We start from the raw sequence: 22,876 nt of genomic DNA on the forward strand, positions 1-22,876 counted from the left end.
GTGGCTGTGGAGAAAGGTGGCGGGGAGGAGCCGAGGGGGGCGGGGAGGTGGCTATGGGGGAAGGCGGGAGGTGAGGTACCCAGGGGGGCGGGGAGGTGGCTGTGGAGGAAGGTGGCGGGGAGGAGCCGAGGGGGGCGGGGTGCTGGAGGTGGGGGTGAGGTACCCAGGGGGGCGGGGAGGTGGCTGTGGAGGAAGGTGGCGGGGAGGAGCCGAGGGGGGCGGGGTGCTGGAGGTGGGGGTGAGGTACCCAGGGGGGCGGGGAGGTGGCTGTGGAGGAAGGTGGCGGGGAGGAGCCGAGGGGGGCGGGGAGGTGGCTATGGGGGAAGGCGGGAGGTGAGGTACCCAGGGGGGCGGGGAGGTGGCTGTGGAGGAAGGTGGCGGGGAGGAGCCGAGGGGGGCGGGGAGGTGGCTATGGGGGAAGGCGGGAGGTGAGGTACCCAGGGGGGCGGGGAGGTGGCTGTGGAGGAAGGTGGCGGGGAGGAGCCGAGGGGGGCGGGGAGGTGGCTATGGGGGAAGGCGGGAGGTGAGGTACCCAGGGGGGCGGGGAGGTGGCTGTGGAGGAAGGTGGCGGGGAGGAGCCGAGGGGGGCGGGGAGGTGGCTATGGGGGAAGGCGGGAGGTGAGGTACCCAGGGGGGCGGGGAGGTGGCTGTGGAGGGAGGTGGCGGGGAGGAGCCGAGGGGGGCGGGGAGGTGGCTATGGGGGAAGGCGGGAGGTGAGGTACCCAGGGGGGCGGGGAGGTGGCTGTGGAGGAAGGTGGCGGGGAGGAGCCGAGGGGGGCGGGGAGGTGGCTATGGGGGAAGGCGGGAGGTGAGGTACCCAGGGGGGCGGGGAGGTGGCTGTGGAGAAAGGCGGGGGTGAGGTACCGAGGGGGGCGGGGTGCTGGAGGTGGGGGTGAGGTACCCAGGGGGGCGGGGAGGTGGCTGTGGAGGAAGGTGGCGGGAAAGAGCCGAGGGGGGCGGGGTCTTTAGGGCCTCGGCCGCGCTGTGGTAGCGGTGCCTCTGGGCGTGGCTGGAGCAGGGCAGTCACACGCCTGAGCCTCTGCGCCCCGCCCTGGCCCGAGGGCAGAGGCGGGGAGGGATATTATGTGGCTTGGGGTTTAGGAACTGTGGAGTGTGTATTTGTGCGCATGCTCCATGTTCCTCTGAATGCGGAGTCGGACTCCACGCCTCCCTCAGAGTCTCTGATATTCCTGTAGCGGGTGGGTTTGGCGCAGGCGCACTATTTTCTAACCGTGAGCAGCGGAATGAAGAGAACTGTTGTTGTCAGAGCATGCGTACTACGACAGTGAGGAGCCATGTCCAACGGAGCATGCGCTGTGTCTCCTGTCTTGACTGGGGCGCGGGACACGCCGCGCATGCGCTCCATCGCTGTGTCTGTTGTAAGTCGGTGTCCGGCTGGCCGCGCGCTGCACTCTGGGAGTGATTGAGGAAGTAAAATGGCGGATTTAGCGAACGAAGGTAGGGGGGACGCGGTCGGGATCGCAGCTGTGCGGAGGAAGAGTCTGGGTCGGGTGGGCTGTGGGCTGTAGCCGGCCTGGCATAGCCTGGGGGGGAGCTCCATGGGCCCTGTCGGGGATTTCCTCCTCCCTGCCGCCTCCTCCAGTCCCGGCTACCGCGGAGGGAGCCACTGGACAAAGGGAGCGGCTGGGCCTAAGTGGGGCCGGTTATTTCCCTGCTCTCCCGCCCACGGGGGAGGTCGCTGACATCCGCCATGGGGCAGGCACGTGGGCCGGGCCTGTCAGGGGTTGGCTCTTGAGGAGGCGAAAGCATGGGGGTGACGGAACTCGGGGGGTTGGGAGTCGGCGTGGGTACAGGCCTATTGGTGTAGGGTGTGCGGGTCAGGGGCTGTCTACTGAGTCCTTGTCTGCCGGCCTGCTGGTACGGAAGTCCTCTTGAGGTGAGTGACAGCCGTGTTAGTCTGTATTCGCAAAAAGAAAAGGAGGACTTGTGGCACTTTAGAGACTAACCAATTTATTTGAGCATAAGCTTTCGTGAGCTACAGCTCACTTCATCGGATGCATACTGTGGAAAGTGTAGAAGATCTTTTTATATGCACACACAAGATGGAAAAAATACCTCCTCCCACCCCACTCTCCTGCTGGTAATAGCTTATCTAAAGTGATCACTCTCCTTACCATACACCTCTTCTACACTTTCCACAGTATGCATCCGATGAAGTGAGTGAGCTGTAGCTCACGAAAGCTTATGCTCAGATAAATTGGTTAGTCTCTAAGGTGCCACAAGTCCTCCTTTTCTTCTTGAGGTGAGTGTTATTTATTACTGTCCCAGGAGCAAAGCTCTTCTTTTGCTACTAAAACCCCCGATGTAGGATGATAACTACATCCCTTTGTAGAGAGTCTAGCTTGCTTGGTAGGTATGCATGTGTACATTCAGAAAGTGAACAAAACATACATGTATGTTTCCATTAGTCACCCAGTTTAGTTCATGGTGCAAAGTTACATAGCAATGTAAAAGAGACCCTTGAGAGCTGCTGCTTGCTTAATTATCACTTGAACCCCAAAAATTTGAAAAGAAGCAAGCTCAGTACTTCTCACCAGTTTGGGATTAGGTGCCTCCTGATATTTCACCCCTTTCTAGGCAGTGTTCAGGTACCACGTCCCTATGCCCCGTCCCTGGCCTGTCTATATAGTAGTGCCGTGAAATCTTCATTTCAGCTGTTGTTTTCAGTGCTGTGTCCACGCTTATGTCTAGCACTTAAGAAATATGCTTTGTAAGGTTAGGGGAAATTTAGGCATCTTTTGTATAGACATAAATTTGTGAGGGCAAGGGAATTGGTTTTATCCCTTCTTCCCAAGGAGTTTTAGGAAAGGATGGGAGTATGCCCTCTATAGGTCTTAGGGTTTGTCTGCACTGGCACTTTCATTTCTAAAACTTTTGTTGCTCAGGGTGTGTGAAAAAACACCCGCCTGAACGAGAAAACTTTTAGGAATGTAAAGTGCTGGTGTGGACAGCGCTTCATCTGCGGAAGCGTGCTCCCAGGGACGAAGATACCCGCCCCCTCTACCCCCCCTTTTTGGAGGTGGTTTTACTCCTGGCGATAAAGAGCAACCACACAGCACACTTTATAATGACGTGGCTGCAGTGGCAGAGCCGTACTGTTGTAAGGTGCGCAGTGTGGACATGGCCTTAATGTGTATCTCCAAAGTAGAAGATACATAGAAAACTTTAACATAACATAAACTGTGAAGCATTATGTCAGTGTGCCCTAGGGTAAGCACTAAAATCAAAGTTGGAAACCAAGCAAAAACATACAGATAATAGAGAGAAATGTATTTTTAATGTCTTGCACTGTGCCCTTCAGAGTAATGTAAAGAAGGTCGAGGCTTCTAGGGATAGAAAGTGTGTGTGCGTGTGTAGAAGTCACCTCTCTTTTTGGCATTTCAGGTAACTGAATGCTACGCAAATAAAAATGTAGGTTTCAATGGGTTTAATGTTAGTCTTAGCTAATTATATTTGTCTTTCTCATTTTACTATCTTTAAGGTAACGTTACTGCAAATAAGTAGTGTAGATACTTAATGTGGTTTGTTAAATAACCTTGATATGTGACACATCCCTGGGCCAGCTTCTCCAGCTGCCATACCTTGCTTTGCTTCTCCAGCTGCCATACCTTATTCCTTCTTTTCAGAAGATCATTGAATGAGTTGTTTGGAGTTCCTGACCTGCAGATCCATCCAGTGCAGGAAGTCAAACTAGATGATCATAGTGTCACTTATGGCCTTAGACTCTGTGAATCCTAGGTCCTCTCCAGTCTGGCTTCTGCCCCTTGCGCTCCATTGAAACCACTCTCCCCAAAGTCTTTGACCTCTTCCTAGTCAAAGCTCAAAACCAGTGCTTCATCCTCATTCTCAGTCTGTCAGCTGCTTTCAATACAGACCACGCTCTTCTTGACATCCCTTAACTTTTATAATATCTGGCCTCTCATGATTCTTCTCCTACTTCTCTAATAGCTTCTTTAGCATGAACTTTGGAGAATCCTCCTTATCTGCTCACTGACTTTCAGTGGGCAGGTTACAGGGCTCTGTCCTTGGTCCCTTCTCTTCTCCCTCTACATTTTATCTCTGGGTCATCTCATCCTCAAACACAAATTCAACTAGTGTCTCTATGTTGATGACTTGCAGATCTGCCTCTCTACTCCAGATCGGTCTCTCTCTAACCTCTTTTTTGTGGATGTCTAGCCATCAACTCAAGCTTAAGATGACTATAACGGAGCTCTTAGTCTCCACCACCACTACCTTTCTTGATCACTGGACAACACCATCCGACTGTCACTCAGGTCCATGAGCTTGGTATCATCTTTAACTTGGACCTCTGTCTAGGTCCTCATATCCAGGCTATATCTACATTTTGTCGGTTCTTTCTGCATAATGTCTCTAAGATAAGGCCTTTCCTATCCATCTGCACCGCTACAAGTCTCATCTTGATTAATGTCCTCTTCTCTGGCTTTGATGAATGCAATCTTGTACTGCTCACATCCATTCAGAATGCTGCTGCAAAAGTCATTTTCTTATCCTATTGTGCTCTCCTTGCATCCCTCGATTGGCTTCCTCTTCTTTGTTGCATTGAACAGAACTTACCTTTACTTTGAAGGCCTTTTATGGCCTCTCCCCACCATACCTATCATTTCTCATGCAGACTGAGATGTAGATTCCCAGCTCGGATTAGGCATGATGCCACCCTCCATCACCCACTCATTAAATGTTCAAACAAGCACCTTCATGCCTTCTTCCATATTTTTCCTCATGCTTGGAGGAACTCCCTGTAAAAATCCACAAAGCTCTGTCATTAACCTCATTCAAAACTCTCCGTAACGCTCTCCTTTCAGTGTACAAAAAACGTGACCACTTTTAGGCTGCTGGCATGCTGAGGCAACTGCCTATTGTGACCAATTTTGCCTTGTGGTTTCCTTGTACCCCTCTGTCTTGATCCATCTGTGTTCTGTTTTATACTTACATTGTAAGCTCTTTAGGGCAGAGACTGTCGTCTTATTCTGTATTTATACAGTGCCTAGCACAATGGGGTCCTCTTCCATGACTACCACGCCTAGGTACTACAGTAATGTCTCTCTTCTAAGATGACTGGGTTAGTGCTCCCTGACACTTGTTTTGATGAATTCTCCTCTAACAAACTTTCAAGATTGATTTATGTGAATATGCTTGTGACAGGAAGTTGAGTAGCTTTCCATGGTACTTACAGTTATGCCCTTTTGTTTCAGTTTAAACCAATTTTTACCAAAAAAAAATCCTGTTTTTATAAAAAGTATTAGTTTTTTAATTTTCACCCTACTTTTGTATCATTCAAATATATAAAAATAACATGTTTTATTAGGAAAATACAATACATTGCATGAGATATGTATTAGGACAATACATTAGTCTGTTTGTATATGCAAAGCTATCTGAAGTATCAGTCTGGAGCAGTGGTCTCTAGCCTTTTTACACACGATCACTTTTTGAATGAAAGGTCAACCAAGGATCCCCTTCCACAAGGCCTTGCCCTGCTCACTCCATTCCCCCTTCTCTCCATCACTTGCTCTCCACCACCCTCACTCACTTTCACCAGGCTAGGGCAGGGGGTTGGGGTGCAGGAGGGAGTGCAGGCTCTGGACTGGGGCAAAGGGGTTCAGTGTGTGGGAGGGAGGGGGCTCCTCGCTGAGCCTGGGCCGAGGGGGTTGGGGTGAAGAGAGAGGGCTGCATGCTCTGGGAGGGAGTTTGTGTGCAGGGGTCATATAGTCACACTGCACCTAATCTCCTAGAATCCATCGGACATTTCATGAGTTTTACTTTTTATTAGTGTCATTTGTGGTTTATAGATCCAAAATCCTTCAGGGATTGTCACAAATCAGTGTAACGTTCTCAACTATGGGGTGTGCATTGGCTGAGCCTAGGGCAGGGGGTTGGGGTGCAGGAGGGGCAAGGTGCAGGCTCTGGCTGGGAGGCGCTTACCACAGGCGACTTCTGATCCATGGCGCAGCGGGGCTCAGGCAGGTCTGCCGGTCTGCCTGCCTGCCTGCCCTGGTCCTATGTAGCTCCCGGAAGCAGCTGGCTGCTGGCTGGCACATCTCTGCAGACCCCTGTGGGGCAGGAGGGCAGCGGATCTCTGTGCGTTGCCTCTGTCCACAAGCGCCACCCCTGCAGCTCCCATTGGCTGGTTCCCAGCTAATGGGAGCTGCAGGGACGGTGCTGCAGTCACCTCCCCATCCTTCCTCCTTCCAGGGGCCATAGAGATGTGCCAGCAGCAAGCCACCGGACTTTTAGCAGCCCGGAGATCACAATCGACTGGCAGAGGGTCCAGGATCGACCAGTCGATCACAATCGACGGGTTGGTGATCACTGGTCTAAAAGATACACACAATAAACAGACACACAAGCGCTGAAGTATGTGCACATCTGAACTACCACATACACATTTTAAGCTGTTAGCAGAAAATGATTTAAAGATCTGAGCCACTAAAGTAGGAAGAAAATGAAAATCTGTATCAGAATAGTTTTCAGGACACAAGGAAGTATTCAAAAGTTTAAAAAAGAAACAGGAGAAAAGGGTGAAGTTGGGTGTATGCACTGTAAATGGTGTGGCCCAATTATTAAATGTAAATATTTATAGGCTATTAGTTCTAAGTCTATAATAGTAAACTGTTTATTCAAATGAAAGTTTTCTTTTCCACTGAATGCATCCGATGAAGTGAGCTGTAGCTCACAAAAGTTTATGCTCAAATAAATTGGTTAGTCTCTAAGGTGCCACAAGTACTCCTTTTTCTTTTCTTATAGTTTTCTTAAACTCAGAGGTGGCATTGTGTTCTGAGTTCTGTTTTAGTTCTGCAGCAAACAACATTGAATTCCAGTCATCAAAGCATTAATCTACTAAATTTTTTTTCCCCACTGTCCTTCCATCTACCAAAATAAACCCTGGTATTTACCCAGAAGAGTTAATAATTTTTTTCCACCGATTTTTACCTGTTATAATAAACACCGATAAATTCCTGCAAAAAAAATGAATAAAATAAAAACCGAAAATGAAGGGCCCTATTTATAGTTTAAACATGTGTAGTACTAATAGATTTAAAGAGTAATTACTACTAGTATAATACCATTGTTCCTGAAAATGCTCCAGGAATCACTCTCTAAAGGACAGAAAGTATCTTACACTCAGGACCTTAGAGATTCTTTGGTTAGTTTCATGCTCTTCTCCAGAATAGGAGCTGACTTCTTAGAATAAGTGGCTGCACCTTAGTTGAGTCTGGATTGTTGCCTGGGTATTTACATCTTCAGCACTGGATATCTGCACCATTTCCATTCTCCAACTATTTTTTCAAATTCATGAATTTGACCTGAGCATGGATATTGGAGATCTTGATTGTTATGCACATATAATCACTGCACTTGGCAGTCAAAGAACTACAGATCATGATCATAGGCAAAGAGCAGAAGTTTTTTCATCTCTGAATAAATTAAAACATAGAACCAACAAAAATCTGTAACACTTGTTTTCAAAACTGTGATATTGATTTTGTGCCAAATCTGTGTTACAGTGATTTTATTTCTGTTTTGACTTTAAATGTGTAGTTTGACCTACCTTAAAGTTGCGATCTGATTTTTGTGGCGAGAGGAACAAAATGTTTGGAATCTAAATGTGTATCTGTTAAAACAAACCACTCTCCAAATGCTCAGTTGTCCTCTTACTGAAACACTCAAGAGACTGCTAGCTTTTGTAGGGCCTATGAACAACATTATTTTGTTCTTCTCATGCTGGCTTTGTACCAGTTAGCTATCAGATATGAAGTCAAATACTGAATTAGGGCTGTCAATCGCGATTAATTTTTTTAATCGTTTAACAGTGCAATGAATTGCGCTGTTAAACAATAATAGAATACTATTAGTTTTAATATTTTGGATGTTTTCTGCATTTTCAAATATATTTCAATTACAACACAGCATACAGAGTGTACAGTGCTCACTTTATATGTTTGATTACAAATATCTGTGCTGTAAAAAAGAAATAGTATTTTTCAATTCACCTAATACAAGTACTGTAGTGCAATCTCCTTATCATGGAAGCTGAACATAAAAATGTAGAATTGCGTACAAAAAAGACTGCACTCAAAACCAAAACAATGTAAAACCTAGAGCTTGAAAGTCCACTCAGTCCTACTTCTTGTTCAGCCAATCACTGTAAAAGTTTGTTTTATATTTGCAGGAGATAAAGCTGCCCGCTTCTTGTTTACATTGTCACCTGACAGTGAGAACAGGCGCTCTTATGACACTGTTGTAGCCGGCTGGCATAAACATACAGCTAAGGGTAGCATAAAATCCCTCCTTTACCTGTAAAGGGTTTAGAAGCTTAGGTAACCTGGTTGGCACCTGACCAAAAGAATCAATAAGGAGAGAAGTTACTTTAAAATCTGTGGGGGAAGGTTTTTGTTTTGTGCTTCTTTGTGTTGTCTCTGGGACAATGAGGAACCAGGACAGGGAAAATAGATCTCCTAAAGCCATACCTGAACTAAGCATCTAAGATTACAAATTGTAAGTAATAGGAAGGAAATGCGTTAAATTATCTTCTGTTTTAGCTTGTGAATTTTCCCTAGGATAAGAGGGAGGTTTATTTTTGTGTGTTTTGTTTTGTTTGGTAACTTTTAAAGTTTTGCCTAGAGGGGAATTTTCTGTGTTTTTGAATCTGATTAACCTGTAAAATTACCTTCCATCCTGATTTTATGGAGGTGCTTCTTTTACTCTTTCTTTATAATAAAGTTCCGCTTTTAAGAACCTGATTGGTTTTTAGTGCCCTAAAAACCCAAGGTGCTGGTCTGTGCTCACCTTGTTAACCTATTTGGTTGGTATATTATTCTCAAGCCTCCCCAGGAAAGGGGGTGAAGGGGCGGGGGGGCGGGATATTTTTGGGAACAGGAATTCCCAAGTGGTTCTTTTCCTTGAATCTTTGTCTAACTCACGTGGTGGTGGTGGTGGTAGCGGTAGCGATACCGTCCAAGGACAAGGAAGAATTTGTGCCTTGGGGAAGTTTTTAACCTAAGCTGGTAGAAATAAGCTTAGGGGGTCTTTCATGCGGGTCCCCACATCTGTACCGTAGAGTTCAGAGTGGGGAAGGAACCTTGACACCTTCATTGCAAGATATTTATGTGCCAGATGCACTAAAGATTCATATGTCCCTTCATGCTTCAACTATCATTCCAGAGGACATGCGTCCATGCTGATCATGGATTCTGCTCGATAACTATCTAAAGCAGTGCGGACTGATGCATAGAATGTCAGGGTTGGAAGTGACTTCAGGAGGTCATCTAGTCCAACCCCCTGCTCAAAGCAGGATCAATCCACAGCTAAATCATCCCAACCAGGGCTTTGTCAAGCCTGACCTTAAAAACTTCTAAGGAAGGAGATTCCACCACCTCCCTAGGTAACACATTCCAGTGTTTCACCACCCTCCTAGTGAGAGAGGTTTCCTAACATGCAACCTGAACCTCCCCCACTGCAACTTGAGTCCTTTACTCCTCATTCTGTCATCTGCTACCACTGAGAACAGTCTAGATCCATCCTCTTTGGAACCCCCTTTCAGGTAGTTGAAAGCAGCTATCAAATCCCCCTCATTCTTCTCTTCTGCAGACTAAATAATCCCAGTGCCCTAAGCCTCTCCTCATAAATCGTATGCCCCAGCCCCCTAATAATTTTTGTTGCCCTCCCCTGGACTTTCCAATTTATCCACATCTTTCTTGTAGTGTAGGGCCCAAAAGTGGACACAGTACTCCAGATGAGGCCTCACCAATGTTGAATAGAGGGGAATGATCATGTCCCTTGATCTGCTGGCAGTGCTCCTACTTATACAGCTCAAAATGCCATTAGCCTGTTCACTTTCATCATTTGAGTCAGATGCCACCAGCAAAAGGTTGATTTTCTTTTTTGGTGGTTCGGGTTCTGTGGTTTTTGCATCGGAGTGTTGCTCTTTTAAGACTTCTAAAAGCATGGACAGCACTTCAGATTCTTAAACCTTGGGTTGAGTGCTGTAGCTATCCTTAGAAATCTTACATAGATACCTTCTTTGCATTTTGTCAAATCTGCAGTGAAAGTGTTTTTAAAATGAAGACCATGTGCTGGGTTATCATCCAAGACTGCTATAACATGGAATATATGGCAGAATGCCAGTAAAACAGCAGGAGGCATAGAATTCTCCCCCTAAGAGTTCAGTCACAAATTTAATTAATGCATTATTTTTTTAATGAGGGTCATCAGCATGGAAGCATGTCCTTTGCCTCTTCGTGCTTTGGCCATCATTCCATATGAATGTTTAGCATATCTAGTATGTAAATACCTTGCAATGCTGGCTACAAAATTGACATGCGAATGCCTGTTCTCACTTTCAGCTGACATTGTAGACAAGAAGCGGGCAGCATTATCTCCTGTAAATGTAAACAAATTTGTTTGTCTTAGCAATTGGATGAACAAGAACTAGGACTGAGTGGACTTGCAGGCTCTAAAGTTGTACATTGTTTTGTTTTTCAGTGCAGTTATGTAACAAATCTATATTTGTAAGTTGCACTTTCATGATAGAGATTGCACTACAGTACTTGTATGAGGTGAATTGAAAAATACTATTTATAATTTTTACAGTATATTATTTTTATTACAAATACTTGCAAAGTGAGCACTGTAAACTTTGTATTCTGTATTGTAATTAAAATCAATATATTTGAAAATGGAGGCCTTTTGTAGTGATAATCAAGGTGGGTCATTTCCAGCAGTTGACAAGAACGTCTGAGGAACAGTGGGGGGTGAGGGGTGAATAAACATGGGGAAATAGTTTTACTTTGTGTAATGACCCATCCACTCCCAGTCTTTATTCAAGCCTAAGTTAACTGTATCCAGTTTGCATATTAAATTCCAATTCAGCAGTCTCTCATTGGAGTCTGTTTCTGAATTTTTTTGTTGAAGTATTGCCACTTTTAGGTCTGTAATCGCGTGACCAGAGAGATTGAAGTGTTCTCTGACTGGTTTTTGAATGTTATAGTTTTTGACTTCTGATTTGTGTCCATTTATTCTTTTACGTAGAGACTGTCCAGTTTGACCAATGTACGTAGCAGAGGGGCATTGCTGGCACACGATGGCATATATCACGTTGGTAGATGTGCAGGTGAACGAGACTCTGATATTGTGGCTGATACCTTCCACACAACCGTCCTCATGGCTGGACGTTACAAAACATTTACAACACACACTTTGTAGAGAAGCAAAAGAAAAAGGACACTAAACTATCTAAACTACTACATGCCACAAGGGGCCACAACAGTGGTTCCCTTAACCCACCCAACAATATTGTTAATCTATCCAACTATACTCTTAGCCCAGCAGAAGAATCTGTCCTATCTCGGGGCCTCTCCTTCTGCCCCTCCACCTCCACGAACATGATACAGTTCTGTGGTGACCTGGAATCCTATTTTTGACGCCTCCGACTCAGGGAATATTTCCAACACACCTCTGAACAACTTAGAGCTTTCTACCAAGATTACAAAAAGAAGGTCGAAAGAACAGATTGGACTTCTATATAGAGCGCTTCTGCCGACGTGCACGGGCTGAAATTGTGGAAAAGCAGCATCACTTGCCCCATAACCTCAGCCGTGCAGAACACAATGCCATCCACAGCCTCAGAAACAACTCTGACATCATAATCAAAAAGGCTGACAAAGGAGGTGCTGTCGTCATCATGAATAGGTCGGAATATGAACAAAAGGCTGCTAGGCAGCTCTCCAACACCACTTTCTACAAGCCATTACCCTCTGATCCCACTGAGGGTTACCAAAAGAAACTACAGCATTTGCTCAAGAAATTCCCTGAAAAAGCACAAGAACAAATCTGCACAGACACACCCCTGGATCCCCGACCTGTGGTATTCTATCTGCTACCCAAGATCCATAAACCTGGAAATCCTGGACGCCCCATCATCTCAGGCATTGGCACCCTGACAGCAGGATTGTCTGGCTATGTAGATTCCCTCCTCAGGCGCTACGCTACCAGCACTCCCAGCTATCTTTGAGACACCACTGACTTCTGAGGAAACGACAATCCATCGGTGATCTTCCTGAAAACACCATCCTGGCCGCTATGGATGTAGAAGCCCTCTACACCAACATTCCACACAAAGATGGACTACAAGCCGTCAGGAACAGTATCCCCAATAATGTCACGGCAAACCTGGTGGCTGAACTTTGTGACTTTGACCTCACCCATAACTATTTCACATTTGGGGACAATGTATACCTTCAAATCAGCGGCACTGCTATGGGTACCCGCATGGCCCCACAGTATGCCAACATTTTTATGGCTGACTTAGAACAATGCTTCCTCAGCTTTTGTTCCCTAATGCCCCTACTCTACTTGCGCTACACTGATGACATCTTCATCATCTGGACCCATGGAAAAGAAGCTGTTGAGGAATTCCACCACGATTTCAACAATTTCCATCCTACCATCAACCTCAGCGTGGACCAGTCAACACAAGAGCTCCACTTTCTGGACATTATAGTGCTGATAAACGATGGTCACATAAACACCACCCTATACCGGAAACCTACTGACTGCTATTCCTACTTACATGCCTCCAGCTTTCATCCAGACCACGCCACATGATCCATTGTCTACGGCCAAGCTCTATGATACAACCGCATTTGCTCCAATCCCTCAGACAGAGACAAACACCTACAAGTTCTCTATGAAGCATTTTTACAACTACAATACCCACCTACTGAAGTGAAGAAACAGATTGATAGAGCCAGAAGAGTTCCCAGAAGTCACCTACTACAGGACAGACCCAACAAAGAAAATAACAGAATGCCACTAACCGTCACCTTCAGCCCCCAACTAAAACCTCTCCAACGCATCATCAAGGATCTACAACGTATCCTGAAGGACGACCCATCACTCTCAGATCTTGGGAGACAGGCCAGTCCTTGCCTACAGACAGCCCCCCAACCTGAAGCAAATACTCACCAGCAACCACACAACAGAACCACTAACCCAGGAACCTCTCATTGCAACAAAGCCCGTTGCAAACTGTGTCCACGTATCCATTCAGGGGACACCATCATAGGGCCTGATCACATCAGCCACACTATCAGAGGCTCGTTCACCTGCACATCTACCAATATGATACATGCCATCATATGCCAGCAATGCCCCTCTGCCATTTACATTGGCCAAACTGGACAGTCTCTACGTAAAAGAATAAATGGACACAAATCAGATGTGAAGAATTATAACATTAAAAAACCAGTCGGAGAACACTTCAATCTCTCTGGTCACTCGATTACAGACCTAAAAGTGGCAATTCTTCAACAAAAAAGCTTTAAAAACTGACTCAGAGAGACTGCTGAATTGGAATTTAATATGCAAACTGGATACAATTAACTTAGACTTGAATAGAGACTGGGAGTGGATGGGTCATTACACAAAGTAAAACTATTTCCCCATGTTTATCCCCCCTCCCACTCCCTACTGTTCCTCAGACGTTCTTGTCAACTGCTGGAAATGGCCCACCTTGATCATCAGTACAAAACGTCCCCAAGAACCCCCCCCCCCCCCCCCCCGCTCTCCTGCTGGTAATAGCTCACCTTGTTAGATCACTCTGGTTACAGTGTGTATGGTAACACCCATTGTTTCATGTTCTCTATGTATATAAATCTCCCCACTGTATTTTCCACTGAATGCATCCAATGAAGTGAGCTGTAGCTCATGAAAGCTTATGCTCAAATAAATTTGTTAGTCTCTAAGGTGCCCCAAGTACTCCCTTTTTTGAAATAAAGGCTATGTTAACATTGGCAAAGTCCTGTGGCACCTTACAGACTTACAGACGTATTGGAGCATAAGCTTTCGTGGGTGACTACCCACTGTGTCGGATGTAACATTAAAAGTTAACATTCTAACTTTTAAGGTGTTCTTTTTAAAAAGAACATTTTGAATTGTTTTTTTAAACTTTTAATAGAAAGTAGTGAGGGTTGGGGAGGGGGGCGTCTTATGATCCCTACTTAAGGCTAAAAGTTGGCTTTTTTTTTTTTCCCCCCCTTCCAGACATGTTACAGTTGCTTTATTTGATGTATCTGTGGCTTGGGCTGAAGCTGGTGTGGGTGTTTTTTTTTTTTTTTTTCTAAAGTATAGCAAAAACTAGCTGTGCTTTTAAAATAAGCTTTTGGTCTATGTTAGTGCTAAAAGGGAACAGAAGCTGAAACCAAATAGCCAGTTTATACTGGCAGCAAAGGCTTTTTTACATCTTGAATCATTGAATATGATCTGAAATACATTTTTATTTGAAAAAGAAAAAGGGGGACGTGAAAGAGCTACACTATTTCCCTATATTCTCATTGTGCGTATTGATCTGGGGTGGCTGGCTAATTCAGGTTGCAAGGAACAAGTCATTCCCCCCCCCCACCCCTAAATTTAAAGTAGTTGTTTAAACAGAATCAGCTGTTAACTCTGGTTCAGTTCAAGACACAAGAAAAATATTTTGTCAAGAAGAAAGGACTACATTATTTCCAACCTTTTGTGAAAGCAGTACAAATGGCAAGTTTGAAATAATTGTTTTACTAAAGTGATCAGATAGTCCTGTAGTGACAGTTGCCTGGCTTCTAACTGTTGCGTACAAGTTCATTTAAAAATAAGCTGCTCTGATTATCTTGTGTAGTATGAGAGTTCAAGTGTGTTCTCCTGAGTGAGCTGACTAGCTGAAGCCTTTTTTCTTGTTTCTTCTCAACCAGCAATAGCTATCCAGTAATCAGAGGTGCCATTTGCACTTGTGTAAACTGATGATTTTGGTCTATATACATTGCAGTCTATAATAGAGAATATACATATGGTGCCTTTTGCATTCAAATCACTCATACATTAAAGGGAATGAATTGGGATACTAAACGGTCCCTGTACAGAAATTTAGGTCAGACTCTACAATTGATGTTTTTTCTTCCTGTTTGTTTTGGCACCACTTGGAACAAATTACTTGCACTGTAAACAGACACTAGCTACATTTAATTTCACTGAAAACAACTTTTTGAATCCAGAGGAATAAGTGGTGCCAATTGTAGCCCAATATGCTTTTCTTCCTACACACGCAGTTTCCTGACACCTCCTTTTAAATATTTTTTGATAATATCTCTTGTTTTTTCACCAGAATTTTAAGGAAGAGTAAAGAAAAACTTTCTTCGCTAACCCCAAATTAGTTAAAATGTAACTCATTCCTCTATATCCTAGTGCCTTCTCATTAGTATGGATAAACAAATTACATTATTTCATGAGTCCTACAACACTGTGGACAAATTGTGGGACAACAGTACTAGGATAAACAATTATTTTCCTTCTACAATAGAACCTCCGAGTTATGAACATCTTGGGAATGGAGGTTGTTCGTAACTCTGAAATGTTTGTAACTCTGAACAAAACGTTATGGTGTGTTTTTTCAAAAATTTACAACTGAACATTGACTTAATACAGCTTTGAAACTTTTTACTATGCAGAAGAAAAATGCTGCTTTTAACCATCTTAGTTGAAATGAAACAATCAGAGAAACAGTTTCTTTACCTTGTCAAATTTTTTTAAACTTTCCCTTTATTTTTGTTAATAGTTTACATTTATTGCAGTACTGTGCTGCATAGTATTTGTAAAAAGAAAAGGAGTACTAGTGGCACCTTAGAGGCTAACCGATTTATTTAAGCATAAGCTTTCGTGAGCTACAGCTCACTTCATTTCCACTGAACGCATCGGATGAAGTGAGCTGTAGCTCATGAAAGCTTATGCTTAAATAAATCGGTTAGCCTCTAAGGTGCCACTAGTACTCCTTTTCTTTTTGCGAATACAGACTAACACAGCTGCTACTCTGAAACCTGTCATCGAATTTGTGGTTTTTTTTGTTTTTTGTTTTTTTTGTCTCTGCTGACTGTTTGTGTACTTCTGGTTCCAAATGAGGGTGGGTGTGTGTGCGTGTGTGTGATCAGTCAGTTGTAACTCTGAGGTTCTACTGTATTTTGTATGACTCTACCAGTCTACTGTCCTTACCTGATCCTTGTCTTGTTCCCCTAAATTCATTCTTCCCCCACCACAATTTTTCTCTTCTTTAGGCTTTATTATTTCCTCTTTTCATTTGTATATTTTCTTCTTCTTGTCTTTTTGAATCTCATCTCTTTTCTCCCATTCATCCCCTAATTTTGAGAACAAATTGCATACAGCACTATAAAGCTAGAAACACTTTGGCTGCAGTAAAGAACTGACTAGGATTGTGTGGTCTCTGACGTGTTATGTGGCAGTTCAGTCAAGTAGGTGCATCTGGACTGTGTCGGAAATCTGCTATACAAGTTCTTACAGAGAAACTGTCACTTGTATCATGCATTTGTACAGTTGAGAAAATATGCATTGGCTTTGCTTGTAATTAGGAGGTAGTGCATTCCACTCTTATACAATCTGGAGTATAAGGCTCGGGAAAATGTGTAAAAGTGACTCTGGTTTTATATTTAGTTAGTTCCATTTTTGTAAATTAGAACCTTGTGCTGAAGATTTCACTTCTTTTTTGAGCAGAGGGAGCTTTATTTTTGTGGGGGGGGGGGAAGAGAACCTTTAAATTGTGTGTCCCCCTGCTCTCAGCAGGCACCAGTCATCTCTGGCAGAAGCCCCTGAAAACTGCACCTTAACTGTAAAAGAGCCGCATATGGCTCACAAGCTGTGGTTTGGCCACCCTGGACTATACTGTGATATCCCCTGCAAAAGACAGACTGCCTAAGCAGACCTGCTTTGCTTTTTCTCAGAGATGGTATACAGTATAGTTACCACACAGTTCTTTTTAAGCAAGCACATTTCTTCTTATGGTAAAAGCACTAGAGAAAGAGAGCATATTAAAACAATAAAAGAACTTACCTACATTCCCAGAGATCATCCTAACTCCAGAAAGGGCTCTGGCTGGTGAGCAATCCTTCAAACGGCATACAGGCGTTTTTCTGTGGTCACAAGTTCATAACTTCCACTCAGAACAAGCACACTCATTGCTCTGGGTGTGACTCTTTTTTGTCTTTTGTTCTTTGAAGCCACCTTGAATAAGTAATAAGTCAGACGAAGGTTGCCCCCTCTAGGCCAGGCTTCAAAAGGCTGAGTTCAGTATAACTGGAGGAGGTTCCCTAGAGAATTACTGGGAAACCCACTTAATTTGAAAAGTTCATTCTTGTTTTAGCCAACTGTTTAAAAGTTTTCTTTGATACTCCCAACATTTCCCAAGGCATGTTGAATGCATCCCACAATTACACACACACATGCATTTTTAATATAATGGCTCCTAAAATACTTAATTCGGTAACGTTTGTCCAGGATATTGTCATACCTGTCCCGATAAGTAGTTACACATGGAAAAGATATCTGATTGTGGGGGCTTTTCAACTTTGCTGATCAAAGGCATAATAAGATGCAATGGCTGGAAGCTGAAGTTAGACTGGACAAATTCAACCTTGAAGTAAGATGCAATTTCTTAGTGGTAAGGGTAAATAAACATTGGAACAGCTTACCAGGGGAGGGAGTGTACTCTCCATCACTTGGAGTCTTTAAAATGAGATTAGATATCTTTAAAAAAGATGTGCTTTAATCCATTTTTCTGGGAGAATCGGCTCTGGAGTCTGTGGGTCCTCCTGTTCATCCCATTCCTACACGGGCCATGGATAGAATGGATTTACTTGTATTGCCCTCCGTGTACTCATAACACTTGCAGCTGTGCATTAAGATGATGATGATGATCAAATCTCATGCTTCTGGGCTTCAGCCACTTGCCTGAAGGGATTAGAAAGAAATTTGTTTCCCTGATATACAAATGGCTAGATGTATTATGGGTTGTGTGTGGTGGGTTGGTGGTTTTTTTGGCCTTCCTCAACCATCAGAGATTCTCCACAGATGGAGATGGGACACTAGACTGGGTAGACCAGTGCTCTTCAGTGGTACAAAAAGTCTGGCTATGTATGTTACTCACCTATTCATAGGGTCATTCTGATTGCCAGATTTGGGGTTGGGGAGGAATTTTCTCCAGGTACGTTGCCAGGGATCTTGTTTGTGTGTGTGTGTTCACGCCCCTTTCTCTGTAACAAGTGGTATCGTTTGCCTGCTGGGATCAGCTGGTAATATCTCACCTAATAAGTTCCCTGCCACTGCAGGGTCCTCTGGCATTGATTACACCTTGGTTTCTTCGGTTCTCTCCCTGTGACTGTTTTTTCATTTCTTGGGGACGGAAATATTTGGTCTAACAAAAGTCTGTGGACTTAATAAGTGGTATCTGGGTGAAATTTAATGCCTTGTGATATAGTAGAACCTCAGAATTACGAACACCTCGGGAATGGAGGTTGTTCGTAACTCTGAACAAAACGTGATGGTGGTTCTTTCAGAAGTTTACAACTGAACATTGACTTAATACAGCTTTAAAACTTTACTGTGCAGAAGAAAAATGCTGCTTCTAACATCTTAATTTAAATAAAACAAGCACAGAAACAGTTTCCTTCCCTTGTCAAATCTTTTTTTAAACTTTCCCTTTATTTTTTTAGTAGTTTAACACAGTACTGCACTGTATTTGCCTTTTTAAAAAAAATTTATTTATTTATTTGTCTTTGCTGCTGCCTGATTGCATACTTCCAGTTCCAAATGAGGTGTGTAGTTGACCGGTCAGTTTGTAACTCTGGTGTTTGCAACTCTGAGGTTCTACTGTATGCAGTAGATCAAACTAGATATCTGATGGTCCCTTTTGACCTTAAACTCCATGAAACTATGACACTATACCCCATATTCGTCATAGTAATATTATATGATTGTAATAATTATGACGCACTTTGTACCAGATGGGTCATGTAAGGTGTCACTGGAAAAGTTATGATGTGCTGAATATGATTATCCTATTTGTATGCATGTATCATTTTTGTATCTGAAGTTATGAACATTGAGTATAGATCTGTATTTCAAACGGGTTACTCTGGAAAACACCCACAGCCAGCCTTTCAGGCACAACGGTGAAGAAGCTGGGACAGTGCTAATGGCTCATCAACAAAGACAATGGGCTGTAAAATAGCTTAGCCTTCCTGTGAATGTTTCTGCCAGCCTGTAAGTAAGGGTTGCTATGACTCTGCAAGGGCATGTGAACAGATCACATGACTCTGAAGTCCATTCTGGGTACCTGTATTTTTCCACAAACTGGTTTGGGAACCAAGTTTGAAGTAAAGGGTTCCTGCCATATGGAAAAGCTATATAAGGCAGGGAGTGACATCTGTTCTTCACTCCCCACAACTGAACACTTGAAAGAAGTTCCGAAAGAAAAGGATTTGGAATGGGTTGGGAGCCCAAGCTGTAAAGCAAGTGCATCTTGTGCCTTGAGAATGCAAGCCTACTTGTATCATCAGTCAGGGTGGATATGAATTAGCAATTTCTCAATCTTTCTAGTATTTTAGGCTTAGTTTGTGGTTTTGTTTATTTACTAGGTAATCTGCTTTGATCTGTTTGCTGTCACTTATCGCTTAATCTATTTTTTTGTAGTTAATAAACTTGTTTTTTGGCTTATCTAAATCAGTGTGCCTTTAAATTGAAGTGTCTGGGGGAAAATCTCAGCTTGGCTAACACAAGTTTGTTGCATATTCCTCTCCACATTGAGGGAGGAGCAAACTGGGAAATAAATTCACATGGGTCGGGGTTTTGGCCAGGGAAAGAGGGTACAGCTCGTGGGTCTTAGGCTGGGGAGCTGGGGGTTGTCTTAGCTGTAGCTTCTCTATTGTTGGTTCATGCAGTGGCTGGGTCAGCCTGCATGTAACTGCATCTGGGTTTGTGCCTGCCTGTGTTAATGCTGGTGGCAGTGTATTTGAAGACTGTTATCAGCTTTTCCCCCCTGGGTTTGCTTTTTTCAAGACTAATCATGTCCAGTTTTTTAACCTTTCCTTATAGGTCAGGTTTTCTAAACCTTTTATCATTTTTGTTGCTCTTCTATGGACTCTTGCCAGTTTGTCCACACCTTTTCTAAGTGTGACATCCCAAATTGAACACAGTACTCTAGCTTAGACTCACTAGTGCAGAGTAGAGTGGGGTCCTGTGGCTTAGATATGACACTCCTGTTAATACTCCCCAGAATATTAGCATTTTTTGCAAGTGCATCACATTGTTGATTCATAATCAATTTGTGATTCATTATAACCCCAGACCATTTCAGCAGTACTACGACCTAGCCAGTTGTTCCCAGTTGTGTCGCTATGCATTTCATTGTTCCCTCCTAAATGAAGTACTTTGCACTTATCTTTATTGAATTTCACCTTGATTTCAGACCAACTCTCAAATTTGCCAGTCATTTTGAATTCAAATCCTGCTCTCTAAAATGCTTGCAACCTCTCCCAGCAAATTTTATAAGCATCCTATCCACCCCTTTGTCCAAGTCCTTAATGAAAATATTGAATAGTGCAGACCCAAGTGCCACAGATATACCTTCCCAGTTTTACAGCGAACCACTGATAACTACTCTGAATACAGTTTTTCAACCAGTTGTGCCCCCACTTTATAGTTGTCACAGAGTCCCCGGGCAATGCTTTGGAACTGCTCCCTATGAAGCCAGTCAGGACTCTGGTGAAGTCTCCTCTCTGTGAGCAGACTGTCTTCAGGGCAAGAAGCTCACACGGCTTCCACCTTCCTGGGTCTGACCTCTGAGCATTCAGCATCCTCTGCCCCTCTGTGTGCTTCCCACAGCAAGTCTGCCCAGGCGGGGTCCTGGGGAAGCCAAAGGGTCCTGCACCCCAACTTCACAGTCAGACGTGACTCTTAACCAGCCAGTAAAAGAGAGGTTTATTAGATGACAGGAACACAATTTAAAACAGAGCTTGTAGGTACAGAGAACAGGACCCCTCAGCCAGTTCCATTTTGGGGAGGCAGTGAGCCAGCCAACCACGTCTGCACTTCACTCCCCATCCCCAGCCAGCCACAAACTAATTCACTTTTCAGCTCCTCCTCCTCCTCTGGGCTTTGTCCCTTTCCTGGGCCAGGTGGTCACCTGATTCCTTTGTTCTCCAACCCTTTAGCTATCACCTTGCAGGTGGAAAGGGCCCAGGCCATTAGTTGCTAGGAAACAGGGTGTCGGCCATTTATGTACACTGGCCGGCCCTTTGCTCTGCAACAATTACACCCCCTTATCCCACCACCTAAAGACTTAAGAAATGCATAGGGGAAACTGAGGCACTCCTACAGTATTCAGAGGAAACATTAAGAAAAGTCCCACTTCGTCACATCAGAAATTTAATCTAGACCATGTTTCTTAGTTTTGCTTACGAGAGTAGGATAGTGTCAAAAGCCTTCCTAAAATCCAAGTTATATCACATATACTGCTTCTTTCAATTCACTAGGCCAGTAACCCTGTCAAAGAAGGAAATTAGGTTGGACTGGCATGATTTGTTCTTGACAAATCCCATGCTGGCTATTCCTTATAGTTCTCGGTGTTTAAATTAAGTTCTAAATTAATTGTTTAGGACTACATTTATTTGAAATGCCTAAACTGCAAACAGAATTTAGGCATTAGCAGGCATGTGACAAAGCATATTTCTTCATTTTTTTTTTTATCAGACTGAGTAGAAATAATTAAAAAATGAAAATGGATTTTCACTTCACAGAAGAATGCAGTGTTTGAAACAGAGGTAGCAGTGTGGTATGTTGTGGTATGAAGAGTTTATCATAATGAATTTGGGCTGACTATTACTCATGAATTATGCAGTCTACTGTAAACCTGTGCCAATAAAATTAATAGAAGGTGCACATTTAGCTCCTTTTGTAGTGCCAACCGGATACTGCCCCCCATCTCTCTCTCTCTGGTCAGAACCATGGTAATTTTGGTGAAAATGTGAAATCTGTAAAAACCTGACTTCCCCCTAAAATTAAGCTTTTCTGGTTTTCCCATTTTCAACGGAATCTATATGGTTCTGAACTGAGTTAAGGGGTGATGCTGTCTAGTGTGGGTGAGGGCTGGCTGGCCAGCCCTCAAGCTCGGCCTATCTAAGTAACAGTATTTGACACACTAATTGGTAATATCCTTCATCTGTAAAGCCAGGTTGTCTGACTACTCATGAGTGTGGTCTCAGAAGGAGAGAGGTTTTTTTCCCAAATTTTATTTATATGTATATAAAATATATTAGGGTGTGGATTAATTGCAGTTAACTTATGCAATTAACTAAAAATATTAAATGATAAAATACTAATTGAAATTTATTACAATTTTTTGGATGTTTTTAAATATATTGATTTGTTACAATGCAGAATACAAAGTGTACAGTTCTCACTTTATATTCTTTTATTACAAATATTTGCACTGTAAAATGAAACAAAAGAAATAGTATTTTTCATTTTACCTCATACAAGTACTGTAGTGCAATCTCTTTATCATGAAAGTGCAACTTACAAATTTAGATTTTTCTTGTTGTTACATAACTGCTCAAAAACAAAACAATGTAAAACTTTAGCGCCTACGTCCACTCAGTCCTACTTCAGCCAATTACTCAGACAAACAAGTTCGTTTACATTTACGGGAGATACTGCTGCCCGCTTGTTTACAATGTCACCTGAAAGTGAGAACAGGCATTTGCATGGCACTTTTGTTGCCAGCATTGAAAGGTATTTACATGCCAGATATGCTAAATATTCATATGCCCCTTCATGCTTCGGTCACCATTCTAGAGGACTTGCTTCCATGCTGATGATGCTTGTTTTAAAAATAAGTGTTAATTAAATTTGTGACTGAACTCCTTGGGAGAGAATTGTATATCCCCCCCCAACTCTGTTTTACCCACATTCTGCCATATATTTCATGTCATAGTAGTGTAGGATGATGACACAGCATATGTTC

The 22,876-nt window shown here is 43.5% G+C and overlaps 1 protein-coding gene across 8 annotated transcripts in view; it reads left to right on the forward strand.

Moving 5' to 3' along the window:
* The first annotated feature begins 1,045 nt into the window (after positions 1-1,045).
* The window catches only part of RANBP3 (RAN binding protein 3), a 174,231-nt gene continuing 152,400 nt past the window's right edge, over positions 1,046-22,876 (forward strand). For 2 of the 8 annotated variants that reach the window (XM_084614215.1, XM_084614221.1), the window contains exon 1: positions 1,049-1,458. In XM_084614215.1, the coding sequence (XP_084470341.1) occupies positions 1,437-1,458 (22 nt within the window). In that variant the 5' untranslated portion in view covers positions 1,049-1,436. Of the gene's footprint in view, positions 1,459-22,876 lie in introns of all 8 variants that reach the window. The other 6 variants (XM_084614216.1, XM_084614217.1, XM_084614218.1 and 3 more) reach the window with 6 other exon arrangements.

The sequence above is a fragment of the Lepidochelys olivacea genome, assembly GCF_965140295.1.
Source record: "Lepidochelys olivacea isolate rLepOli2 genome assembly, chromosome: 25".
NCBI classification, from domain to species: domain Eukaryota; kingdom Metazoa; phylum Chordata; order Testudines; family Cheloniidae; genus Lepidochelys; species Lepidochelys olivacea.